Here is a 21,026-nt window from a genome sequence, read left to right as displayed (position 1 = left end):
GCTCAGGACCCCAGCCCCAGAACTCGGGAGTCTGAGCAGGAATCTTAAACGGTCTTTATTTATATTTGCAATATGAAATAGAAGCTCGGCACGAACACACGCACACTCACGCCAGCCTGGGGAGAGGGAGCTGGGACAAGGTCACTTGGCAGCTGGGCTGGACCCCAAACCCTTGGGCATGGGAAGGGGACCCCAGCCAGACCCCCGCCAACCCCCGCCCCGGGGTCCATGGGAGGTGCAGGGGCGAGAGGCGGTCTCAGTGAGTGCATCGGGGCCCCATGGGAATGTCACCGGAGAGACCCCCTTGGACGGGGACCACCAGCTCCCATAGAGCCAGCAGGGCCAGGCAACGGGTCCTTTAGCTCCCAGCCTGGGTCAAAGTGCAGGGTCCAGGGCAAGGGTTTGGGCAAAGGCACGGCCCCACTCGGGCCCTCCCTGGAGGTGGGTATGAGCCGAGTGTGGGTGTGGGCATCTGCACCGGAGGCTGGGGGCACGGTGGGAGGGAAGGGTGGACAATGGCCTCAGGACCCCAACACAGCCCCCACCAAGATGGGATGAAGGTCCCACCCGCTGCCCTGCCAGGCCGGGCCTCCTCCTGGCTCTCCACCCACCTGCTCTCTCTCTCTATATATATAATATATAATATAGGTCTCTCTCTCTCTCCTTTCTCTCTACTCAACTCTGTTTCTTTATTCTAGGAGACAAAACTCCATAATTTCTTTTCTCAGTGCAAATGGGGGTGGGTAGGGGCCTATCTCCCTGGCACCAGGCTCCTGGGAGTCCAGAGGAGAGCACGTCGGGGCAGATGGGGGGGCGGGGTGATGGGGCAACAGGGCCATCGTGGGACCCGCCCTGCCCCCATTTGGGCAGGGTCCACGTGGAGTACGGAGGATGTAGCCGCCACCACCAGGACAGGCAGTTACCTGGGAACCAAGAGGGAAACCCACGTGAGGAACCTGCTGTCCCCTAAAGCCCCCAGCCCCAGCCCACCTGCTACCTACCCAGCCCTTGCCACTCACTGGGAGCCCAGGGATGCTGGCCCTCCCGGGGCAGAGCCGTTGGGCATCAGAGGTGGCTCAAGGGCCTGGGCACTGTCAGGGGAGAGGGACACAGAAAGGTCAGGGCCTCCCCCACAGAACACCAGCTGCCCTGGGAGGCCACCCTGTGCTCACCTCTGGCTTTGGGGGAGCCCCAGGGGCTCTGGGCTCTTCTCCCCCTCTGTGGTCTGGGGGTGCTGGCAGGCCCCGGGGGCTGGGACAGAGGTAGCAGGGTCTCTGGTTGCACTGTGTGGGGGATGCGGGGGCATCGGCAGGGTTATCATCGCCGACACCCTCCCCACCCCTAAGCCCCTTTATGCCCCAGGGAAGAGGTGTTTGGCCCAGGGTGGCCCCTCCCATCAGAGACCCCTGGGAGCCACCCCAGGCAGGAGGAGCTCAAGGTTGGCTGGGACGTGGGCTCCACACACTGCCTGCCCCCTTCTGGAAGACTTTCTGCCCCTCAGGCTAGGCGGGGAGCCCTGGGCTCCAGGGGCCTCTAGGGCACCCACATGTGGGCATGAGCAGAGCACTGGACCCTTGGCTGCCACGAGGTCCTGAGGCAGTGGTGCAGACCTGGGGGTCCCACCAGGGCCCCACAGAGCAGCTATGGGTCCAGGACCACCCAGGGCCAGGCTCCATCTGCCTCCCCTACAGCAGCTGCTCCCCAGTTGGTCACCTGTCCAAGGAGCTGGGGGTGGAGCGTGTCCCTCTGAGTGTGGCCTGGAGGTCCCCGATGCTGACCAAGGCCTGGCAGGGGGCTGTGCAGAGAGAGGCCAGGAGATGCAAGGCTCAGCGAGCGCGGTGCTGGCCTGGCGCCTTGCTCCAGCGCACGGCATGTGCACAAGGCCGGGGGACAATGGGGAGAGCTGGGGGAGGGTGCTGGGCGGCAGCGCTTACCCAAGGGCTCTGCTACTTTGCTGCCATCTGTGGCTTCCTGAGGTGCTGAAGGGGACGTGGGGTCCTGAGACCTGGGGGGCAAGACAAGCAGCCCGAGAGTCAGCTGGGGTCAGCACTCCAGGCTAAGGGACCCAGGACCCAGGTGCCCGCCTGTGGCCTCACCTGAGCTGCAGCGCGGTGTGGGCCGCAGGGCCGGCTGGGCTCAGGGCGGGGAGGTCCCGGGGTACGCCAAGGGACCCCTGTGGGGTGGGGAGCCCAGAGCTTGGCTCCTTCTCCCCAGAGTCTCGGGGGCCAGTCAGGGCGTCTGTAGGCACTGGGTCAAACGTGGCTGTCCAGCTGGGTCCTGGGCAGAGGTGGGGGAGGGGTGGGGTGAGCACAGGAGGCAGACACCCCATGTGCACCCCACCACACCCCGCCCTGTGCGTTCACCCACCCGGAGGCTGGGGGCCGGGGCTAGGATAAGAGGGGGGCCCGGCCCCCCCACCAGCCGCACGGCCATCGCCATCGTCCTCGTCCTCCTCGTCCTCCTCGTCCTCCTCCTCGCTGTCTGTGCTGCCTCCACTCCTGCCCAGAAACCACCTGTCAGCTGATGTGCTGACACGAGGGATGGAGGAGCGGGGACAGCAGGGCAGCCGCAGGACAGGCTGGGCCGCGCCTCCCTGGGCCGGGGTGCGGGCAGGTAGGCGGGAGCCTCGAGTGCCCTGTGGAAAGCAGCGGGACCCCGCCTCGTCCCAGAGGCTCCCCCTGAGGGCCGATCTGACACTCAGCTCGGGTCGACCGAGAACAACGTTGGGCACGAGCAGCCACTCCGCCGCTACGGTCTAAACGTGAACTAACGCACAGCCCGAGCCCAAGAGGAAGGTCCGCCGGGCCCACGTGTCCACCAACTGCGGAATGGCTGAGCAAACCACGTGGCTGCTAAGATGCTGGGTGCTCGCTGCTGTCTTTACGGTTCCTGATGGCAAAGGAACCCACACGCACGTCGCCGAACATAGCTGACGGTAAACGAAGACACTCAGCAAACGGGAGAGAAGCGGGCATCTCCCAAACCCACAACCCATGTCACGCTCAGTGCTGGAGACCAGCAGTCCCCCTGAGGTCAGGAGCAAGACAGGGGCCTGCTCGCCACCTCTGCTCAGGACCACGCTGCAGCGCAAGGAGGCAAGAACACGACAGGAAAAGCATCCAGACTGGAAAAGGAGTCAAACCCTGTTTGCAGATGGCCTGACTGTATCCAGAGGACCCCAAGGAATCCGTTAACTGTTATGGTCAGTGAGTTCTGCAGGGCCCAACGTCAACGTAAAAATCCACTGTATTTCTGTACGCTTGGGACAACCTCAAAATTCCACTTACATAAAACAATCAGGAAAAACTTGAAAAAAGGAAGCATAAAACTTGAACACCTAGTAAATGGAAAGACGTTCCACGCTCAAGGACTGGAAGACGGGATATGGTTCCCGGGCTGACGTACAGGTTCAGGGCAAGCCCTGTCAATCCCAGCCAGCTTCCTTGTTGAAATTAACAGGCTGATCCTAACAGTCACACGGAATCTCAAGGGACACCGAGCAGACAACCACGTTGGAGAACACACTTCCTCATTTCAAACCTTACTACAACGGTCGTCGAGACAGGGAGGTCCTGGCATAAAGACCAAGAGACCCAGAGAGGCCAGAAGTCGAGCCGCACACATGTAGCCAAGTACTTCTGGACCAGGGCACCAAGTGCACTCACAGGGAGAGGCCGGTGCGTCCAACAAGAGGTGCTGGGACAGCGGCATTCGTACCCGCAGGAGGAAGGCAGACCCCTACCTCACACCAGACATAAAACCTTAGCTCAAAACAAGATCAAGAAGTGAAAAGCAAGACTGGGCACTACCATGCTCTCGGGAGAGAACACGGGTGAACCATGACCTTGGGCTCATCAGCTTGGCCCCCCAGTAGATGGGTGTGACACAGGAGCACAGCTGCCAGGGCGGTGGGCTTTCGAGGGGAACCCGTCAGGCCCGCGCAAGCCTCGGGGACACAGCAGCACAGGAGCCAGCACGGGGGGTAGGATGAGGACACCTGTGTCCTGGGGGCAGAGGCCCTAACCGGAGTTCACCAGACACAAGCCCACCAAGTCGGTGACCATGGGGCCAGCCAGCACTGCAGGCGTACGAAGAGCTGGTCACAGCTCACCCACACTCAGCCTGGCTGTCCCATTACTGGAATGAAGGGATGGAGAGCTGGCGGGAAGCCCTGAGCGCAAGCTGAGCAGGGAGAGCAGAGGGCAGGGAGGGATGCACACCTGGGCCAGCCGCACGTCAAGGACCCACCGACTTCCCGGCCCCACACAAGCTGTTAGGCTCCTCCCTTTGCAGCTGAACTCACCTGAGCTGGGGAAGCGCCCGCCTAATACACACACTCCCTTCTCACTTTCCTCCTCCACTCGCGCTGGTGACGACCAGGTCTCACGGACTCACCGCACACCCGGGGGCTGGCCTCGGCGGGCTCCCCTAGCCAGCTGGCTGCCCTGCCAGGCGCCGTCCTCCTCGTCAGACTCCCCGGAGCCCTGGCCCTCCTCCTCCTCCTCGACCTCCTCGTCCTCCTCGTCGTCGAACTGCTGGATGCGGTCCTTGTAGCATATCTCCAGCAGGTTGGCGTTGGGCTGTGGGGTGCAGGGTGAGGTGGCGGCACTGTCTGCAGCGTCCCCCCTCCTCCCCCGCCGCACCACCAGGGACGGGCAGCACTCACATTCTCATCATCGGCGTTGAGGGAGAAGGTGATGTTGGCCGTCTTGTCGAAAGGCGCGCTAGGAGAGAAGGGGCAGTGAGGAGGCAGCGGGGGGGGGGGGGGGGGGGCGGTGCCAGGCTTCTCCTGCATCCGCTCAACGCACCCTCGCTGCTCTCAGTCCTGCACCTGCAAGTCCACCTACTGGCTACAATTCATCTGTAGCCTCAAATCAACACCCGTGACCCACTCCGGTCACCTGCAGAGCTGCCTGACAGGCATGCGGGCAGCTGAGGGTGAAGACAGAGACGCTCCGCTTGCCCATCTCAGCCGTCTTAGGGATGCCCACAGGGGACGGGAGCCTCAAACCAGAGCGGCTGGTGGGGCGGCCCCAGGCAGGCCACAGAGCACTTCTCATCTCAACCTCGTTCTCTCCGTCCTAAGACAGAGACTGCAACTACCTGGACAAGTTACTGTTAGGACTTAAGGCCACCATCCAGGCACCCACTTTCCCTGGAAGCGAGGGTTCGGGACTCACGGGGACTTCACCCACTCTGGCGGCAGCCAAGAATTGAGCCAGAAACATTCGCTGGTTCGCGAAAACCCCACAGCCAAGCACAGGGCCACTGCACACACAGCTTGCCCCAGCCAAGACGCCCGCAGGCAAGGATTCTGGACTTGAGGCCCCGAGGGCAGGGCGGCCCCCAGTCTTCCACTGAGACCGACACCCAGCTCCCCCTGCTCCATTCTCTTTTGGAAAACCTCAGAGCAATACAATTCCTGCCCTAACTACGGACACGAACTGCTGACTAGAACCAGGCTCATACTCCGTCCACACCCTCCGACTCATGTCCTTTGTCCACTTCTCCTCTGGGGCCATCGGTCTGTCTGCCTGTAGGGGGTCCACACTCCGTCCCGCGTTCTATCATTTGTCTAATTCAGGAAACGCCTGGCCACAAAAGGCCACAGACAAATGGGAGTCAGCAAGCCAAGCGCTGCCTCGGCGTCTGCACCATGCAGATGAGCTCGCACACCCCGTCCTCTCCACGTCTCCTCCCAAAACACGCAGAGCCGCGCAGAGTGGGGCTGCAGCCTGAGTGTGGCCCACAAGTCAGGGCCAGGCAGCCGACTCTGGCAACACGAGCCCCGTAGGGCGGCATCTTTGGCCCCAAAACTGTAAAAATATTCATCTATTTTCCATTTTAGAACACTTCACGGCTTTCGAGGTCTTTTTTTAAAGTTTTTAACCCCACTGGGAATTATCTGGTGGAGGAGGCAACTCAGTATCGTCCACAAGGATAGCCGGCTGTGCCAACACCATCCATTGAACGGTGGGTCTGTCCTTGCTCGGGCGGGGTCTGCTCCAGGGCCCCGGCCTTTGACGCACCGGGCACTGAGCTGGGCAGCAGCACACACAGATCTCACGTCTGCCCTCAAGGGGACCTCTGTCCAGCAAGGCAGGCCAACAGCTGACCACAGCCCGTCACGGTGCCCTCCCACCGTGCTGCACAGGGGCGATCCTGCTCCCACACCGACCAGCATGTGCCTCAGTCTCCCCAGCTGTAAAGAAGGCCCTGAGTCCTGAGCAGAGAAAGATGGGCACACGATGGAAAGACACCCAAGATGCGCCCGGTGCACAGCCACCGCGATGAAGCAGACGGGGACCCCAGCGGGCAGCTAAGGCCTTTCCTGCCTGTCCCTGGACACCTCCCCCCGCCCCGCGCTGCCCCCAGCCCGCCCCTAGGGGGCCAGGTGGACCTTTCTCCACTGGCTTCCTGCACTGTCAGATTAGGAATGCTCCTGTCCTGCCCTTGGGTGGTCCTCCCACTTTCCCTCAGGGGCCTCGGAGGGTGAGCTCCCTTCCAGACCCTCAGCCACTGCTCCCCACGGAGGGGACAAAGGAGCCCGGACTGGCTCTCTCCAGGCTGAGCCCAGATGCTAGGACTGGCAGGCAGGCCGCGGGTGGAAGTAGGGAGGACATGGGAAGGCTGGCGGGAGGAGCCACAGGGCGGCGAGGGCCCCCGCCCCCCCCCCATGGAAGGGCACACTCACTTCACACTCTCCTCCTGCTCCCCAAACTCCTCGTCATTGAAGCCGAAGTGGTCGATGAAGGCTGAGGTCATGCGCTGCATCTGGAAGTCCATGAAGGCCTGCAGAGGGTGGCGGTCAGGGGCAGGTGGGGCCAGGCAGGGCAGGGCAGGCTCCCCGCCCCCGCCCCGCAGCCCACCTGCTGCAGCACGGCCTCCTCGGGGAAGTTGAACTCCTTGAGCCGGTCGTCCTCATCGTCGCTGGAGGAGTGTAGGTGGTGGGTGCTCACCTGGGGCGGGGAGGCGGGCAGGGGTGAGGAGCAGGCTGGGCAGGGAGCAGCTGCAGGGAGGTGCAGGCAGAGGAGAGAACCTCAACAGAGGGCTGGGGCGCCTCACCAGGTCCACTGTGTTCTTCTTGTTGGTCTCTGCCAGGGGTCCAGACACAAAGGCCTCCCACTGTTCCTGCTGCTCACCGGGCAGTTCTGCTCCGTGGGGAGGAGACAGGGCATGAGGGGCCCCTCGGCCTCCACCCCTGCACCCCGCCCCCCTGCCCTGGGGCGAGACACTCCCTGGCCCTCACCCTTCAGCAGCTGCCCCAGCTGCTCAGCGTTGGGCCCCTTCTCTGTGTTCTGCACCAGGGCATTGGCCAGTCTCGTCAGGTGGCCCATGTAGCCTTTGCGGGGGCCCCCGGCAGACCTGGGCAAGATCAGAGGCCAAAGCTGGACACGGGCCCCCGGTGCACCCCCTCCCCCCAGGCGCAGGCAGTCCCTGGGACGCTCACTGCACAAGGTCGTTCTCCTCCCAGGAGGTCAGGATGCGCTCCACCAGGCGGCACTCCTGCAGCAGCTGACAGAGCAGAGCGGGCATGGGGGCGGGGCCAGGAGGCGCCCCTCCCTGCACACCCAGAAACGTCCCCCTGTGCCCCTCGGTCTGCTCACCTCCATCTCGCTGCACCTACACCCTCCACGTAACAGCACCCCTGAAGCCCCCCCACCTCCCACCACCGACGTCCACTGATGCCCAAAGTGGGCATGCTGCCCAACGGCTCCATCCTGGAGCCATGACACCCGCTGCCTCCTGAGGGCACCCCTGTCTCTGCACCTACCTGCACGGCACCCTCTAAGGACAAGGACAAGCCCCTGGCCCCCAGCCCGTGAGGCTGCCTAGCGAGCACTGGCAGCAGGACAGGGGGACAGAGAGGGGGACCTGGGAGCCCCAGCTCACATGTTTCACGACGGGGTTTGGGGCAGGTATCTCGAGGCTGCTGTCGGAAGGAGGCGCGGCGCTCAGCATGGCACTCACACACAGCTCCACTTGCGCGTGCAGAAAGTTGTTGAACATATAGTGGAAGAAGAGGTCCTGGGTGGGGACAGCGCAGGCTGGCACCGAGAGGTCCCTCCACCCACCCTGCCTCCCCACTCTGCTCCCCACCCTGCCCACCCCCCCGCCCCCGCCCCCCGCCCCCGCACCAGCATGGTGTTGGGCACGTCCAGCGCCAGGAGCTCCTGGGTCAGGGCCGCATCATTGGCGCTCAGAGCGCTGGCCAGCAGCTTGACCACATGCAGTCGGGTGTTGCCCAGCGGTGGGGCCAGGCTGCCCCACGTAGTTCGCAGCGGCTCCAGCTACGGGCACAGGGGAGGTTCAGCACTGCCCAGAACCATGGGGCCACCCTCCCTGCCACCCTGCCTCCTTGGCCTCCCGGCCCACCTCAGGAGGCTCAAGCAGGAGTTGGTGGAAACGGCCGAGCCGTGGGCGCAGGGCATGCAGGACGCCCACGCTGGATGTGGTGCTATCCAGGGTTGCCTGGGCCAGGAGGTCCAGCTGCCCATCCACGCTGCTAAAGAAGTTGTTCAAGGTCACAGACTCGGACCTGCAGGAGGGGACAGGAGGCAGGGCCTGTGTGTGTGTGCATACGCACACATGTGACACATCGTGAAGGGAGGGAAAAGCTGCTCCCTGGGGAAGTGTAGCACAAGGCCCCATCGTTTCAGGCAACGACCCGCCTGGAGGGCCCTGGATTCAGACAGCCAGCTCAAAGCTACAGGCGGTATATGTGGCCTCAGACAGCAACGGAGAACTCTTCTCCCAGGACCCTAAGTGACCACCAAGAAGGGAAACCACTTGTAGAGGCCGTGTCCCCACGACCTTCCCTCTAAGTGGAAGGGCAGGGCTCCGAGGGATGGCACGGCCACCCTGGGAGGCTGGCCTCCCTCACCTTGGCCTTCGGGGCTCCAGCAGGGTCAGCAGCACCTGGATCCCGCTCACGATGACAGACTGGCTCTGCTCCCCCTCCAGCATGTTGCTCAGGAGCTGCTCAATCGTCTCCTGCCTGGGGCAGGGATCAGAACAGGGGACAAGGGTGGGGTCAGGGTGCGGGTCATGGTGAAGGGCCCCAGACAGCTTCCCGCCCTGCATTTGGGAACCGCAAACCCACTTCTCCAGGGTGGCCAACAGCTGGTCAGGTTCCGGGCTGTCCTGGACCTGGATCATCTGCTCCCGGCTCAGGCGGATGATGTCGCACAGGGACTGGGATGCATTGGAATGTTGCTGTGGAGGCAAAGAGAGAACTGAGGACACCAGCCCAGCTGCTGGGCCCTCCGTGTCCTGCTTTCAGGACCCCTCAGGAGCTGACCAGTTGGCCATCAGGAACAGGAGGAGGGTCACACAGACACAGGGACACAGATGCCGAGGGAAGGGATACAAGGCATCGAACACTGGGAGAGGAGAAATGGCGAGGAACTGGGAAACCCAGAAAAGCTTTCTGGAGAAGGTGACATCCCACACCCCACACCGTCTACTGTAGCCAAAGGGGGGAACGACCCCGACGTCCACTGACTGTTGAGCAGTGAGCAGAGAAGCTACTGTGAACACCCCTCAGCCTCAGGAGGGGACAAAGCCCACGGATAAACACGGAACAACGGTGCTGAGGCAAAGGCCAGACACGAAGACCAGGTGAGGTGTGACCACGTTTACACAAGTCAACAGACGCAAACCCAAAGGCAGAATGCAGCCTGGGGGTGGCGGGGGGCCCACGAGGGGAACAGACAGTGACAGCTAAGGGGCACAGGCTTTCCTTTTTGAAGTGATGAAAAAACATTCCCAAATCCATGTGGTAATAACTGGACAATTTTGTGAATCTATTAAAAGCCACCGCATTCTGCATTTTAAACAGCCAGCCCACGTGGTACACGATCTCTACCTCGATAAAGCTGTTCCAGGAAACACCATAAAAGAAATAAGCAAAACTCCAAGTCTAACCCAATAGCCAGCTACCAGGACCACCTGTCCAGGCCACGGGCCACACTTCAGAGCTCATCACAGGAGCCCCAGTCCCCTGCTCCTGGGCCTGCGTGGACCTCACCCTACCGGCCGGATGCCTGGGGGTTAACTACCCGCACCTGTGGACCTCTGCTCTAGAAGCCAGCAGCCTGGAAAGATAAGGCCAGATGCTTCCCCCCACCCCACCCCCCAGGTTGCAGCAAGGATGTGGGGCCTCTGCACAGATTTGCTGAAGGACAAGCAGGGTGTGCCCTCAAGCAGCTGCCAGGCCACAGTCAGCAGGGGAGCAGGGGAGTGGGAAAGGGGCCCCTGGCAGGCCAGCACCGCGGGGGCCAGGCTGGAGCCTGGAGTCTGAAGACCCTAGCCAGACCCCTGAACCAGCAGGAGACGCTGGGCCAAGCTCCTGGCTCATGAGATACATTCCCTGTGGGCAACAGGAGCCCTGTCAGCGAGATTGGCAGGGCGGGCACACACGGCACCGAACGTTTCCTTCCTCCTCAGTGCGCCTTTCAGGGAGAGAGGAGGGGCGAGGCTGGCGTGAAGAACAGGTGTGGGGGAAGGGGCCGGCCGCGGGCGGGCTGGCAGGCGAGGGGCGGACACTCACATTGTCGTCCTTTGACGGGTGGATCTGCTCTATGAGCCGCTGCACAATCTTCTCCTCGTTGAGCCACTGGGGATGAGAAGGAAGGTGGGCCCCTGCTCACCGCCCCGCAGTCCCCCGGCCCAGCGCGCCCGCCCCCGCCAGCCCCGCGCTCACGTTGACCACGTCCTGCCTCAGCTGTGGCCGCTCCACGCAGGTGAGCAGGCGCAGCAGGAGGTCCATGATGGCCGAGGTGCCGATGTGCTGCAGCAGCAGGTCCACGAAGTCGTCCTTCTTCCTCAGGAAGGACACGAGCTGCGCACGGGAGGGACAAGAGCGTCACGCGGCAGGACCCGGGGCCTGAGCCCGCCCGCGCGCCCACCTGCCTGGCCGGCCTGGCCCCGGGGCGGCGGTACCTGGTCCGTCTTGCGGTTGATGAGGATGCCCATGACCTTGCTGAAGAAGCTGGCCAGCAGCGGGTTGAGGCTGCCGCTGCTCTGGAGGAAGCCGTAGAGCCGGTTCAGGAGGGACTCGTCGGCGCCCAGTGCGTCGTTGATCTGGGGCACGTCTGAGGTCAGGATCTCGCAGGCCACGCTGGGGTACCTGCCGGGCGGGGCGGGGGTTCACATCCAGAAAGGGTGGCCGATGCCACGGTGCCAGGAGGCCGGCTGGGGCATCCTCGCCCCCCCACGCCCTCCTGTCAAAACCCACGCGTGGCTCCCACGGCCCCCAGGGCTACCGCTGACCTCCTAAGCTTGGGCCCCACCGCCAGCTGACCGTCCCTGAAATCCCACCTCCTCCCCCGCTTCCTCCCCCACCCGCTCAGGCCCAACAGGCACACGGGAGGCACCGAGAGCAGCAGGTCAGGGCAGCCCTGGCGGCAGAACGGGCAGGGGCTCACTTGTAGCGCAGCCGCTCCTCGCCGCTGGCCGGCGGCTCCTGGGTGACCCAGGTCACCATGGCCTGCAGGTGCGGCGGCTGCAGCAGGAAGTCCAGCAGCTTGCGGTTGACGACCTTGCACTCCTGCAGCACGTCCTCCTCGTCCAGGAGCTCGGGCAGGCTCAGGTCCTCCCGCTCCAGCAGTGTGTCCAGGTGTGAGCTTGTGTGCAGGTCAAACTTCCAAAACATGGCGCCCTGAAGGCAGGACTGCCTGTCACACACCGGGCCCTGCCTGCCCCACTCCCTCCACCCCAGCCACCCATCGGCCGGATGACCGTGACAGCCTGCAAGGGCCGCCCTGTAGTCCAGGGGTCACTTCACAGCAGAGGCCAGTTGCCCTGACCACCCCTCAGCCTCCAGGCCCCGCAAAGGAGCGCAGTGCGCAGAGCCATCGCAATCCTGTCCCCCTCCAAAGCCTCAGTCCTCCGTCCCCTGTCTGGGCAGGGACCCCCAGAGGTGGGGCCGGAGCCGTGCTCATCCTGAAACCTCTGGCATCGGACTCATTTCAATCTGTCTTTACTGAACAAATTTAAATGCCCCATGGCCGCCAGCACACGGCTGCCGTCCAGCCCAGCAAATCACCACGCCACGTGCAGGGCGTGGGGCAGTGGCAGAGGGAAGTCTAAGATGTCCCCAGGCTGTGGCTGTTGCCTGGATGCTACATACACACACACAAACACACCCAACCCCCCCACCCAGTGGCCAGACAAGGAAGAGGAAAAGTGGGGGAGGGGGGCCTTTCAGAAGAGCCACTGATCGGGGCCCAAAGGAACCAGGACAGAGTCGGTGACTGAGTGGGGAGGAGGACAAGGCTGTCTCCCACCACCTGCAAATGGTGCACTGGATCCCCAACCAACACCGAGACCCTGTGTGCCCGCTATGGCACTGCCCCGACCCACCCCAGCCCAGGTCACTAGCTGCTGTCAGGAGCACCGCACCAGGAGCACTCACTAGGTGCCCCCTCTGCACACGCACTCAGCCGCTCCTCTGAAGAGGCCTGCAGGCTCCCAGTCCAGACCGGCTGGGAGGCCTGCCCTGCATGTGCCATCAGACTCCCAGGCCACTCGTTTCCCACCCCCTCCATCCACTATGCACGGCACCCACGTGCCCCTTGGAGGGGCTGTCACCACCCCACTGCAAGCACCACACAGGTGTAGACCAGAGCTCACATGCATCACCTGCCTTGTCAAGACCACCTGAGGCAGAGGCCACGGAGGACAGACTGAGAGGTCCCCCTGGGCACCTCCCGGACCCACAGATGGCAGTACCCCTCCTACGTGCCCTCCCTCACCTTCCCTGCCCCACACCACCCCGACCACGGAAAAACCGTCAGCCACAGATGGAGCACCAGCCCAGAGCAGAGAGCAGCTCTGACCTGACTCAGGAAGCACCTAGGACTTAAAGCCAGGGCGGAGCGGGGGGCACGTGTGGCTTCGGGCAGGACTGGCCTTCTGAGCCTCAGTCCCTTCAAGGCACCTCCTCCAGCACCCAGCCCTCCCTTCCAGCCTCCACAGGAGACGACTCACCTCCCAGTGTCCTCCCCACCCTCCATGACCTCCTGCCATGACCTCCGGCCGTGACCAGGAGTAAGTGGCTCTTAATGTGCAACGACCCCGGACGACGGCAGGTGGAGTGGAGGACTCCCCATCATGGAGACAGCAGCAGGCTCCAGGTCCCACCGGGAGCAGCGGCGACATCCCACGGGCCTCCAGGCCCCATCCCACAGTGACTCACCACTTAGCCCTACACCCTTCACCCCACGTTGGACACTTTTCTGAAACACAAACTTGAGTGCCTGATGTTCATTCCTGGCCAAAAGCCCAAAAGGGCTCCTTAGGTCTCCGTATTTGAGACCCCAGAGCCCCTGCCAGCCTTGCAGCCCCGCGCTGGCCAAGCCCAGCCTCCCCTTGGACCTCCGGCTCCCGCTGAGCTGTCAGGCGCCTGGCTGCCAAGTCTGCACGTCTGCACACCTGACCCTCTCACACCTGCCTGACCCCTCGGAAGGCCCGCCTGCCCTGGAACCACCCTCTCTCCGAGCAAGCTACAGCCCAGCTTCTCACACAGCGTCCCGTGGCTGTCATCCTGGGGGTGTGCCTCCGCCAGCCTGTGGCTCTCGCGAGGGGGTCCCTGCGAGACATTGCCACCGCAGCACCATGCTGGGCATCTAGGCCTCCTGGCATTACATGACTGTGACGCCAGACGCGTGCCGCCAGCACACCGTGCTGGCTGCGGTGCTGACGGCACCCTGACGGTCGTCTCAGCTCAGCCCACTCACAAACACCACCACGGGGGACATGGAGGGCCCCGTCTACAGGTAAGGAAGCCGAGGTGCACCAAGGCAACTGCCCGCCCAGGCCCCTGGAAGGTAAAGCGTCGGGCACCAGGCCCCACCATGAACACTCACAGGCACGGGCAGCGCAGGCCCAAGTTTGTGCAGGGCTCTGACCCGCCAACACCTCCAGACAGATGAAGGCCGGCTCCTTCCTGGTCCTCCTTAGTCAGGAGACACCTCTGAATTCAGGGAGGAAGGCCAGGCCCGGGCCTCCACAGCCCTGCTGTGTCAGCAGCTCCGCCCATCACTCGGCTACTGCGGGGGTGGGCCCCAGAAATCTCGGGGCTTCCCTCGACCTGCACAACCCTCCCCCCGACCAGGCCCCGTCACCTCTCGGGCCTGCCCTGTGCCTGTCCGCACTCTGCTCCACAGGCATCCGGGCAGACCCTGCTGCCATGGAACCTGACCTCGTCCGGTCCATGCTCAGGCGCCCGGGGGCTTCCCTCCACAAGCAAATGCCCCCCAGTCCTGCCCTGGCCGTCCTCACCTGCACCGGACACACTGGCTTTTTGGCTGCAGAGCACACCATGCCTGGGTTCTTCTCAGCCACTTTGCTCTTGCCACCTCGCCCGCCTGGGACACTCCAGTATCGGACTCCTCCTCACCCTCACCCTCGGAGTCTCCTGCTAAGCACCCACCCCCAGGGGGCCGAAGCCATCCTGTGGCCCCACCTCCACCCACCACCCACATCTATCGGCCTGCACGATGACCTGCACGACGGGTACGCCCTCACACACCGCACGCGCCCTGACCAGACGCCGGTCCACACCAGCACCACCGTCCCTGCTAGGCCGCCGGGAGCGCCCGGGACAGCGCCTAGTGCAGAACCTCCTATGTGGTTCTTGCTCAGAAATAGCAGCAGAAGGGGCGCCTGGGTGGCTCACTTGGTGAAGCGTCCGCCTTCGGCTCAGGTCATGATCCCAGGAGCCCCACATCAGCTCCCTGCTCAGCGGGAAGCCTGCTGCTCCCTCTCCCCCTGCTTCAAATTCCCTCTCTGGCAGTGTCTCTCTCTGTCAAACAAATAAAATCTTTAAAAGAAAAAAAGAAATAGCAGCAGAAGGGCACCCCCTCTGCACCCCCACATGTTATCAGGTCCCTGCCCCTCTGAGGCAGCAGGCGACATCCCTGCCAGGACATCACTCCCACCCAGTCACCCCTCAGCCACCGTCACGCGGGTGGGGGGTGGATGGAGGGGGCTGCTGAGCCCTGTGCCGTGGGGCGGGGAGCACTGCTACCTCAGTAGCACAGCAAACATCATCCCCCCCAACTCTGAGGTGCTCACCGACCTTCCTTTACACGCCAGAATCCCCTCCTTTTGCCCAGATCCCACACCTTCCCCAGGAACCTTCCAAACCTGACGGACATCCTCCCTCATTTGATGGCAAGGCCGTGACAGGGCTCATGCCACAGTGAGAGAACGAAGGCCCGGCTCCAAGGCACTGGTGGCCCGCGCGGGCCCACGTCCCGAGCTGGGCGAAGCTGGGACCAGAGCCACCTCAAGGGGCAGCCGCCACCTGGGGCCGCAAGGAGCTCCGCAGGTGAGCACACCGCCTCCTCCTACAGAGGACACGTTCACACCCGAAGAGGAGAGCAGGCGGCTCAAAAGGCCGCCTACGCAGGTGAACGAAGCCGGTCACCAGGGACCACGTGCAGCAGGACTCCATCTATGTGAAATGTCCGGAGGGTGCAAATGCACAGACAGCAGGAGCTGGGGAAGCCAGGGGGTGGGGAGTGCCTGCTAACGGGTATGGGACCTTCTTCTGGGAAAAGAATGCTAAAAAAAAAAAACAAAACCAAAAGTTCTGAAATTGATTGTACACAATTTTGTCAATTATACCTCCATGAAAAAAACACACTACAGGGCTGGCCGCACAGTTCTACACACACCAGAAACCACTGACTTGTGCACTTTAAACAGATGAATCACACGACGTATGAATTACATCTCGACAAAAACCATGACCAAAAACAAAACCAAAGTTGCCCAAGGCTGCGGTGACAGGGCCGGGCCCAGGCCTTGCTGTGTGTCCAGGTCACTCGGAGCCAACAAGACAGCAGCTGCCAGAAGAGCTCAGGCACAGAGAGCGTGCCTCGGTTCCCCTTCCTCACCCTCCCTGTCAGTATCCCCGAGGTAAGGGTGGGGTGGGGACAGGGCCCAGCCCATGTCTCCTGAAAACCTGTGCACCCACATAGGCACCCTGTCTCCACGCCGAGACGAGCAGGTGAAGTGAGGTCATGATTCCCACTCGACAGCCGTGGAGACAGGGGCCTGCGGAGACGGAGCCACAGCCACCGAGAGGCAGAAACAGCACTCTGCCTGCCCTGCTGTTCTGACAACAGGTGGAAATTCGCAAAGCTGAGACCCGCCCACTTCCAAAGCACCTAGTTAGAGGGCACGGGTGACGGGCACCACCCCCAAAGCCCCACAGCAGGTCCACCTGGGATGGCAGGTAGGGCTTCCTTCCCCAAGCGGGCTTCCAGAGAACTGGTGTGCAGGGTGATGGGTGGGGCCACCCACAATAAGACAAGAGGCTGCTGGGTGGTATGGGGTACGGGCTCCAGGGGCCTCAGACCAAGACAGCACCTTAAACTTTCCCTCAGGTTGTTCCTCCAAAAATCAGAGGAGGCTGCAAGGATCAGATGCAAGCAAGTGGTGGTGGGTACCCTGCAAACATCACTTCGCCAGCTCTGCATGGAACACAGATACAGTTACTTGAGAACTAACCACACGCACACTCTCAAGTGCTGACGGCCAACCCCATCTTCCCACTTAGCAGAACTTGCTGGAAGCCCTGGGAACAGGATGGACAGGAGACGGGGTTCCATACTCACTCTCTAACAAGGTGAACCTGGGCCAGGCACTTGGCATACCCGTCTGTAAAATGGGGCCACGCTGTCAGGACCGCCAGCTCAGGCAGGTGCCCATGACCATGCGGAAGCCCGGACACCCCTAGCAGGAGGGAAGGAGCTGGCCACGAACTCGGGGGTGACAGCTCTAAACACAGAGAACCCGGAGAAAGACTGCCCCCCCAATCTGCCTGAGCGACCCAGGTCATTCAAACACTCTGGCAGGCGGCACACACACCCCCACCCCCACCCCATGCAACTTTTAGCAACCTTCAAGAAAGCGGAAGTGACTAGCACTGGCTCTCAGCGGCAGTTTGAAAACCATGACTCTGGCTGCAAACGGAAGAAGGGGAAACCGTAAGCGAGAAAGGAAGCCATTAAACAAGAGAACTACCTCTCCCTCGGCCAGCCTGGCACCATCGCCTCGGGTTTCTTGCTCTGCTGGGTCGTTCTTAGGCTCTGACTCCAGCTGCCCTTTCAAGAGCCTGCCAGCCCCTGCCTGGGCTCCGACAGGGCCTGGCTGCAGCTCCCAGAGCGCCGACCCCACAGCGCTGCTGTGGCCAGGGCCACCGTCTGCGTCTATCCAGACACAGCTCTGCCTGCCAGGGAGCCTGTGGGCAGGTCCTTCATCTTCCACCCCTCCCTCGCCTCCCCTGGCCCCAAAGCACCCGGAAGTGGAGGTCAAGGGCACAGAGGCCTCTGGGAGGGCCTCCAGGGTGGCCACCTGAGCTGCCACCCTCAGTCATCAACAGGCCCACAAGCTGCTGTAATGAGACCCGGGCTATGTGAGCCCTATGAGGGGAGAGAACCCACTACCAAAAGGCCGGCCCCAGTCCCTTGCAGGGCTCTACAGGCCCAAGGACGGTGAGACCACCTCCCCCTCAAGTCCCTCCAAGCAACTGTCAGCTCTCTGCGAAGTCTGAAAAGGGGGTAGGGGACTTGGATTCCAAGGACAGGATAACAGTAACGGCGACCCCATGACCTCTGAGGAAGACCCACTGTGTGTGCTGGATGCAGAACCCAGCACAGACACAGCAAGGTGGGCAGCAGGATGCCCATGTGGGACAAAGGGCGGATCTGGCCAGAGCCACAGAAGACGATGAGCTGGGACTTTCCCATGGCTTGGGAAAGCCTGGGAGGGATCCCCAGTTAGGGGACAACCCAGAGCACAGTCTCCCAGGGGAGGTGGCTGCTCTGGTCCAACTCCGGGGAGGGAATAATTAGGAAACAGACTGCAGACCCCAGGCCAAGGACCGAGAAGGGGCTTGAGAGCTCACATTCAGGACCATCTCCTGGATCAGTTACGGGTTCCAAGGAGGAAAGGAAAACAACTTATAGACTCTGAAATAGAGCTTGGAACACAAAGAGGAGCAGACTCGGTGTTCCAGGGTGATCCAAAGTCAGAAAAGCCTAGGCTCCAATCCTGCGGCTCTAAATTTAATCCCTGTGGCCTTCGACCAGGGTCCTACCAGCATCGAGCCTCAGTCTTCTCACTTGGGAAACACCTCATGGTGACTGGAGGACCGCACCTCCCACGGGAAGATCTATAAAACAGTGTTCAAAGAGAACACCGTGCTTTGGCCTGGAAAGGAGGGCGTGTCCCCACTCCCCACGTGCTGAGCCTGCCCTACAGAGCTGGTGAGCCCGGGATGCCAGGAAGGTCCCTCATTCTCACCAGAGTTCCCAGGCCTCTCTCACCTCATCTCTTGCGGCAACCCGCATGGCGCCCAACACTCCCGCCACACCTGACTGCTCGTAGGCACCCTGGCCTCTGCCCTGGCTGGCTGCTCCCTCTGCCTCCCCTCCAGCTCTCTGAGCCTGACTAGCTCCTCCTGGGTCCTTCAGGCTTCAGCACAGACACCACTTCCTCCAGGAAGCCTCCCCTGACTGTGTTAGGGGCCTGCTCCATACTTCCACACTTCCGTGGTCACCCTATGACAGCGTCTGAGCGCTCTGTGACAGGATTCACCTGTCCCGTCACCTGCCTCCCTCTGCAGAAGTCCAGGCCGACAGCTAGAAATACTTATTGAATTAATAAAAAACTGTATAGTCCGGAAGGGGAAAGTGACCTGCTAAAGTCACTTTCCACAGATCCTGAAAAAAAGTGTTGGTGCTGGGGAGGGTGGGGGGTGGAACGAGCAGGTTCTCCTCTAATGCCGAGAAACAGTAGGTGACCCAACAAAAATCACTGAAGACACGAAAGTAAGTCAAAATACACAGCTCAGAACACACAGCCGCTGACAGGTGGCAACTGAGCAGATAAGACAAAACTACACGACACCCAAGCAGGAGAGCAGGGTTTCTCCCCCGCAGCACTACTGAATTTGGGGCTGGAAAATACTGCTGTGGGGCGGCTGTCCTGTGCACTGTGCGATGGCGGGCAGCATCCCTGGCCTCGACCCACCGGGTACCAGGAGCCCCCCTCATTGTAACCACCGCCGTCTCCTGCCATTGCCAAATGTCCCCTAGGGGACACAATCGCCCCTAGCTGAGGTCCACGGCAATAGGTAATCCCAAACCTAGTAATAACGGTCAAAGCTCCTGACCCTGGAGCTCCTCCTCTGCCTTGCACTCTGCTACAGGCTTCCACAGACAGCCCGCTGAATCCCCAGAGCCATCGAATGAGAAGAGCACTGACGTCAGCACCAGTCTACACCCCACTGAAGTTTCTTTACAACTCTGAACCCCGCACCACACCTAACACAGCTTCCCTTCCAGAAACATCTTGCCTTTCAGGCCGGTGCTCATGTCACGTCTGTGGCCTCGGCGCAGGCACTGGGGTACACAAGCGCGCGCAAGAAAGGATCCTAACGGGGGGGGGGGGGGGAGGGGGTCACATTCAAGGGTCTGGACAGGCAACGGCACCAAGATCCTTCCCCTCCCCACAGTGCTGCAGACCAGTCCCGGGTCCCCACCTTCACAGACTTGCACGTGCTGATCCTTCCACCCGGAAGGCCCTTCTTCCCACTCTCCATCTGTCAACCCCTACCGCCCCTCCCAGACAGCAAGCGCCACCGCCGAGCCAGTCTCCCCGGCCCCTCCTCTGCCGCCCGCGTGCCCTGAGCTACCTCCATCACAGCACCACTAATTGTGACTGTCCGGCGGGGCCTTTGTGTCCCCTCCCTCCACCGCCTGCCCTCAGCAGGCCTGCTCTCAAAGCAATGGGCCGCTTCCCAAGCCCTCCACACACGTTCAGCCGGGCAGGGGGCAGGCAGAGCCCCACTGCTCCGGTGGGGCCTGAGCCCGGGCCGGGGAATCCAAGAGCAGGAAGGGGGTGCTCCAGGGGAGGGGGCCGGTGAGGAAACGGTGAAGTCCCAGGACAGTGGGGCTGGGTCCGAGGAGGGGGAAGTTGGACCGGAGGAGAGACTGGGGAGGTGGGCTGCTGCGGGAAGACTAAGCAACGTGGGGCGGGCGGGGGGGGGAGGGATGTCCGGGCGGACCGACGGGGACCAGGCGCGGGAGGGGAGTCCTGCCTCAGGCGGGGGACCCGGCGGCGGGGGAGGGGGGCCCGCAGCGGCCGCTCACCTGCGCGGGGGGGCGGCGGCTCCTCGCACTCGGGGCTCATCCGGGCGCCCCCCCCGCCCCGCAGCCGGCGGCTCCGGCCCCTCCTTCGGGGCCCGGTATGAGGGGGCGGGGGGCAGCGACGGGGGCTCGCGCACGCGCCTTCGGGCCTAGGGGGGGCCCTGGCGCGCCGAGCTGCGGGGTTTGGAGGGCGGCGCCGGCTGCGAGCGGACGGAGGCGGGGGCCTGGGGCCCGCCGGCTGCCGGGGGGTGAGGGGAGGTCAGCGCGGTCGCGAGGCCCGCGGAGGCCCTCGGCGGGGAAGTCGCCCCGGCTGGCCCGGCCCGGCGCTGCGCGGGAAAGCAAAGGCCGGTCAGGGAAGACGTCTCCCTCCGCAGTCCGGACAGGCCGCAGGGCTGAGCAGCGGCCGACGGAAGCCAAGGCCCACTTCCCTGGCCGCAGCCTTCCCCAAACCGGCTGGGTCTCCGGGCTCTGCAGTCTGCTTGGGGCCTCAGACGCCCGGCTCCGTCCGCCACTACCCCACAATCCCCTAGTGCAGGGGCTCGCAGGAAGCCCCGCCCACCGGCCGCCTTCCCGGTGTGCGAAGGCCGCGAGCCCGGGCCCTGCAGTGCGCGTGCGCGCGGGGGCCCGGCCGCTCCCCACCGGCCCCACCGGCACACGGCCGCAGATGCGCTTGCGCTGGTTTGGGCCAACGGTCTCTCCCCGAATAAACCCAGACAACCCAATGCGCAGACGCCACTGCGCGCCGCGAGCGCTTCTCTACGACTCCGTTCCAAAATCCAGAGGAAATCCTGCTCCAGGATTTCTCTTCCCTCTCGCTCCTTTTGGAAATCCATTCGCTACGCCGTCTCCTCCAATTAG

At 62.9% G+C, this 21,026-nt stretch overlaps 1 protein-coding gene across 6 annotated transcripts; it reads right to left on the bottom strand.

Annotated features, from left to right (window-relative positions):
* Nucleotides 1-36: 36 nt before the first annotated feature.
* On the bottom strand, nt 37-20,718 carry PPP6R1 (protein phosphatase 6 regulatory subunit 1). Of its 6 annotated transcripts, none has more exons than XM_026488387.4 (24): nt 20,172-20,717; nt 11,430-11,662; nt 10,945-11,131; nt 10,706-10,843; nt 10,553-10,618; nt 9,104-9,216; nt 8,885-8,998; nt 8,377-8,539; nt 8,139-8,291; nt 7,894-8,028; nt 7,451-7,515; nt 7,250-7,365; nt 7,066-7,151; nt 6,870-6,959; nt 6,695-6,792; nt 4,667-4,724; nt 4,396-4,580; nt 2,368-2,498; nt 2,097-2,277; nt 1,935-2,005; nt 1,714-1,795; nt 1,173-1,283; nt 1,020-1,091; nt 37-923 (listed from the first exon to the last, which is right to left on the bottom strand). In XM_026488387.4, exons 2-24 carry the CDS (start codon nt 11,654-11,656, stop codon nt 920-922), a joined length of 2,646 nt encoding a protein of 881 aa, XP_026344172.2. In that variant the 5' UTR covers nt 11,657-11,662; nt 20,172-20,717; the 3' UTR covers nt 37-919. The 6 variants fall into 6 exon arrangements, with proteins under 6 accessions (XP_026344172.2, XP_026344173.2, XP_048080117.1 ...); XM_026488388.4 differs by lacking the exon at nt 20,172-20,717 and adding an exon at nt 17,041-19,397; XM_048224160.2 differs by lacking the exon at nt 1,173-1,283 and having other exon boundaries at nt 20,172-20,718.
* Nucleotides 20,719-21,026: the final 308 nt, after the last annotated feature.

Source organism: Ursus arctos, unplaced genomic scaffold (genome assembly GCF_023065955.2).
Source record: "Ursus arctos isolate Adak ecotype North America unplaced genomic scaffold, UrsArc2.0 scaffold_19, whole genome shotgun sequence".
In the NCBI taxonomy this organism is placed as follows: Eukaryota; Metazoa; Chordata; class Mammalia; order Carnivora; family Ursidae; genus Ursus; species Ursus arctos.
This window is presented reverse-complemented; position numbering and strand designations above follow the sequence as displayed.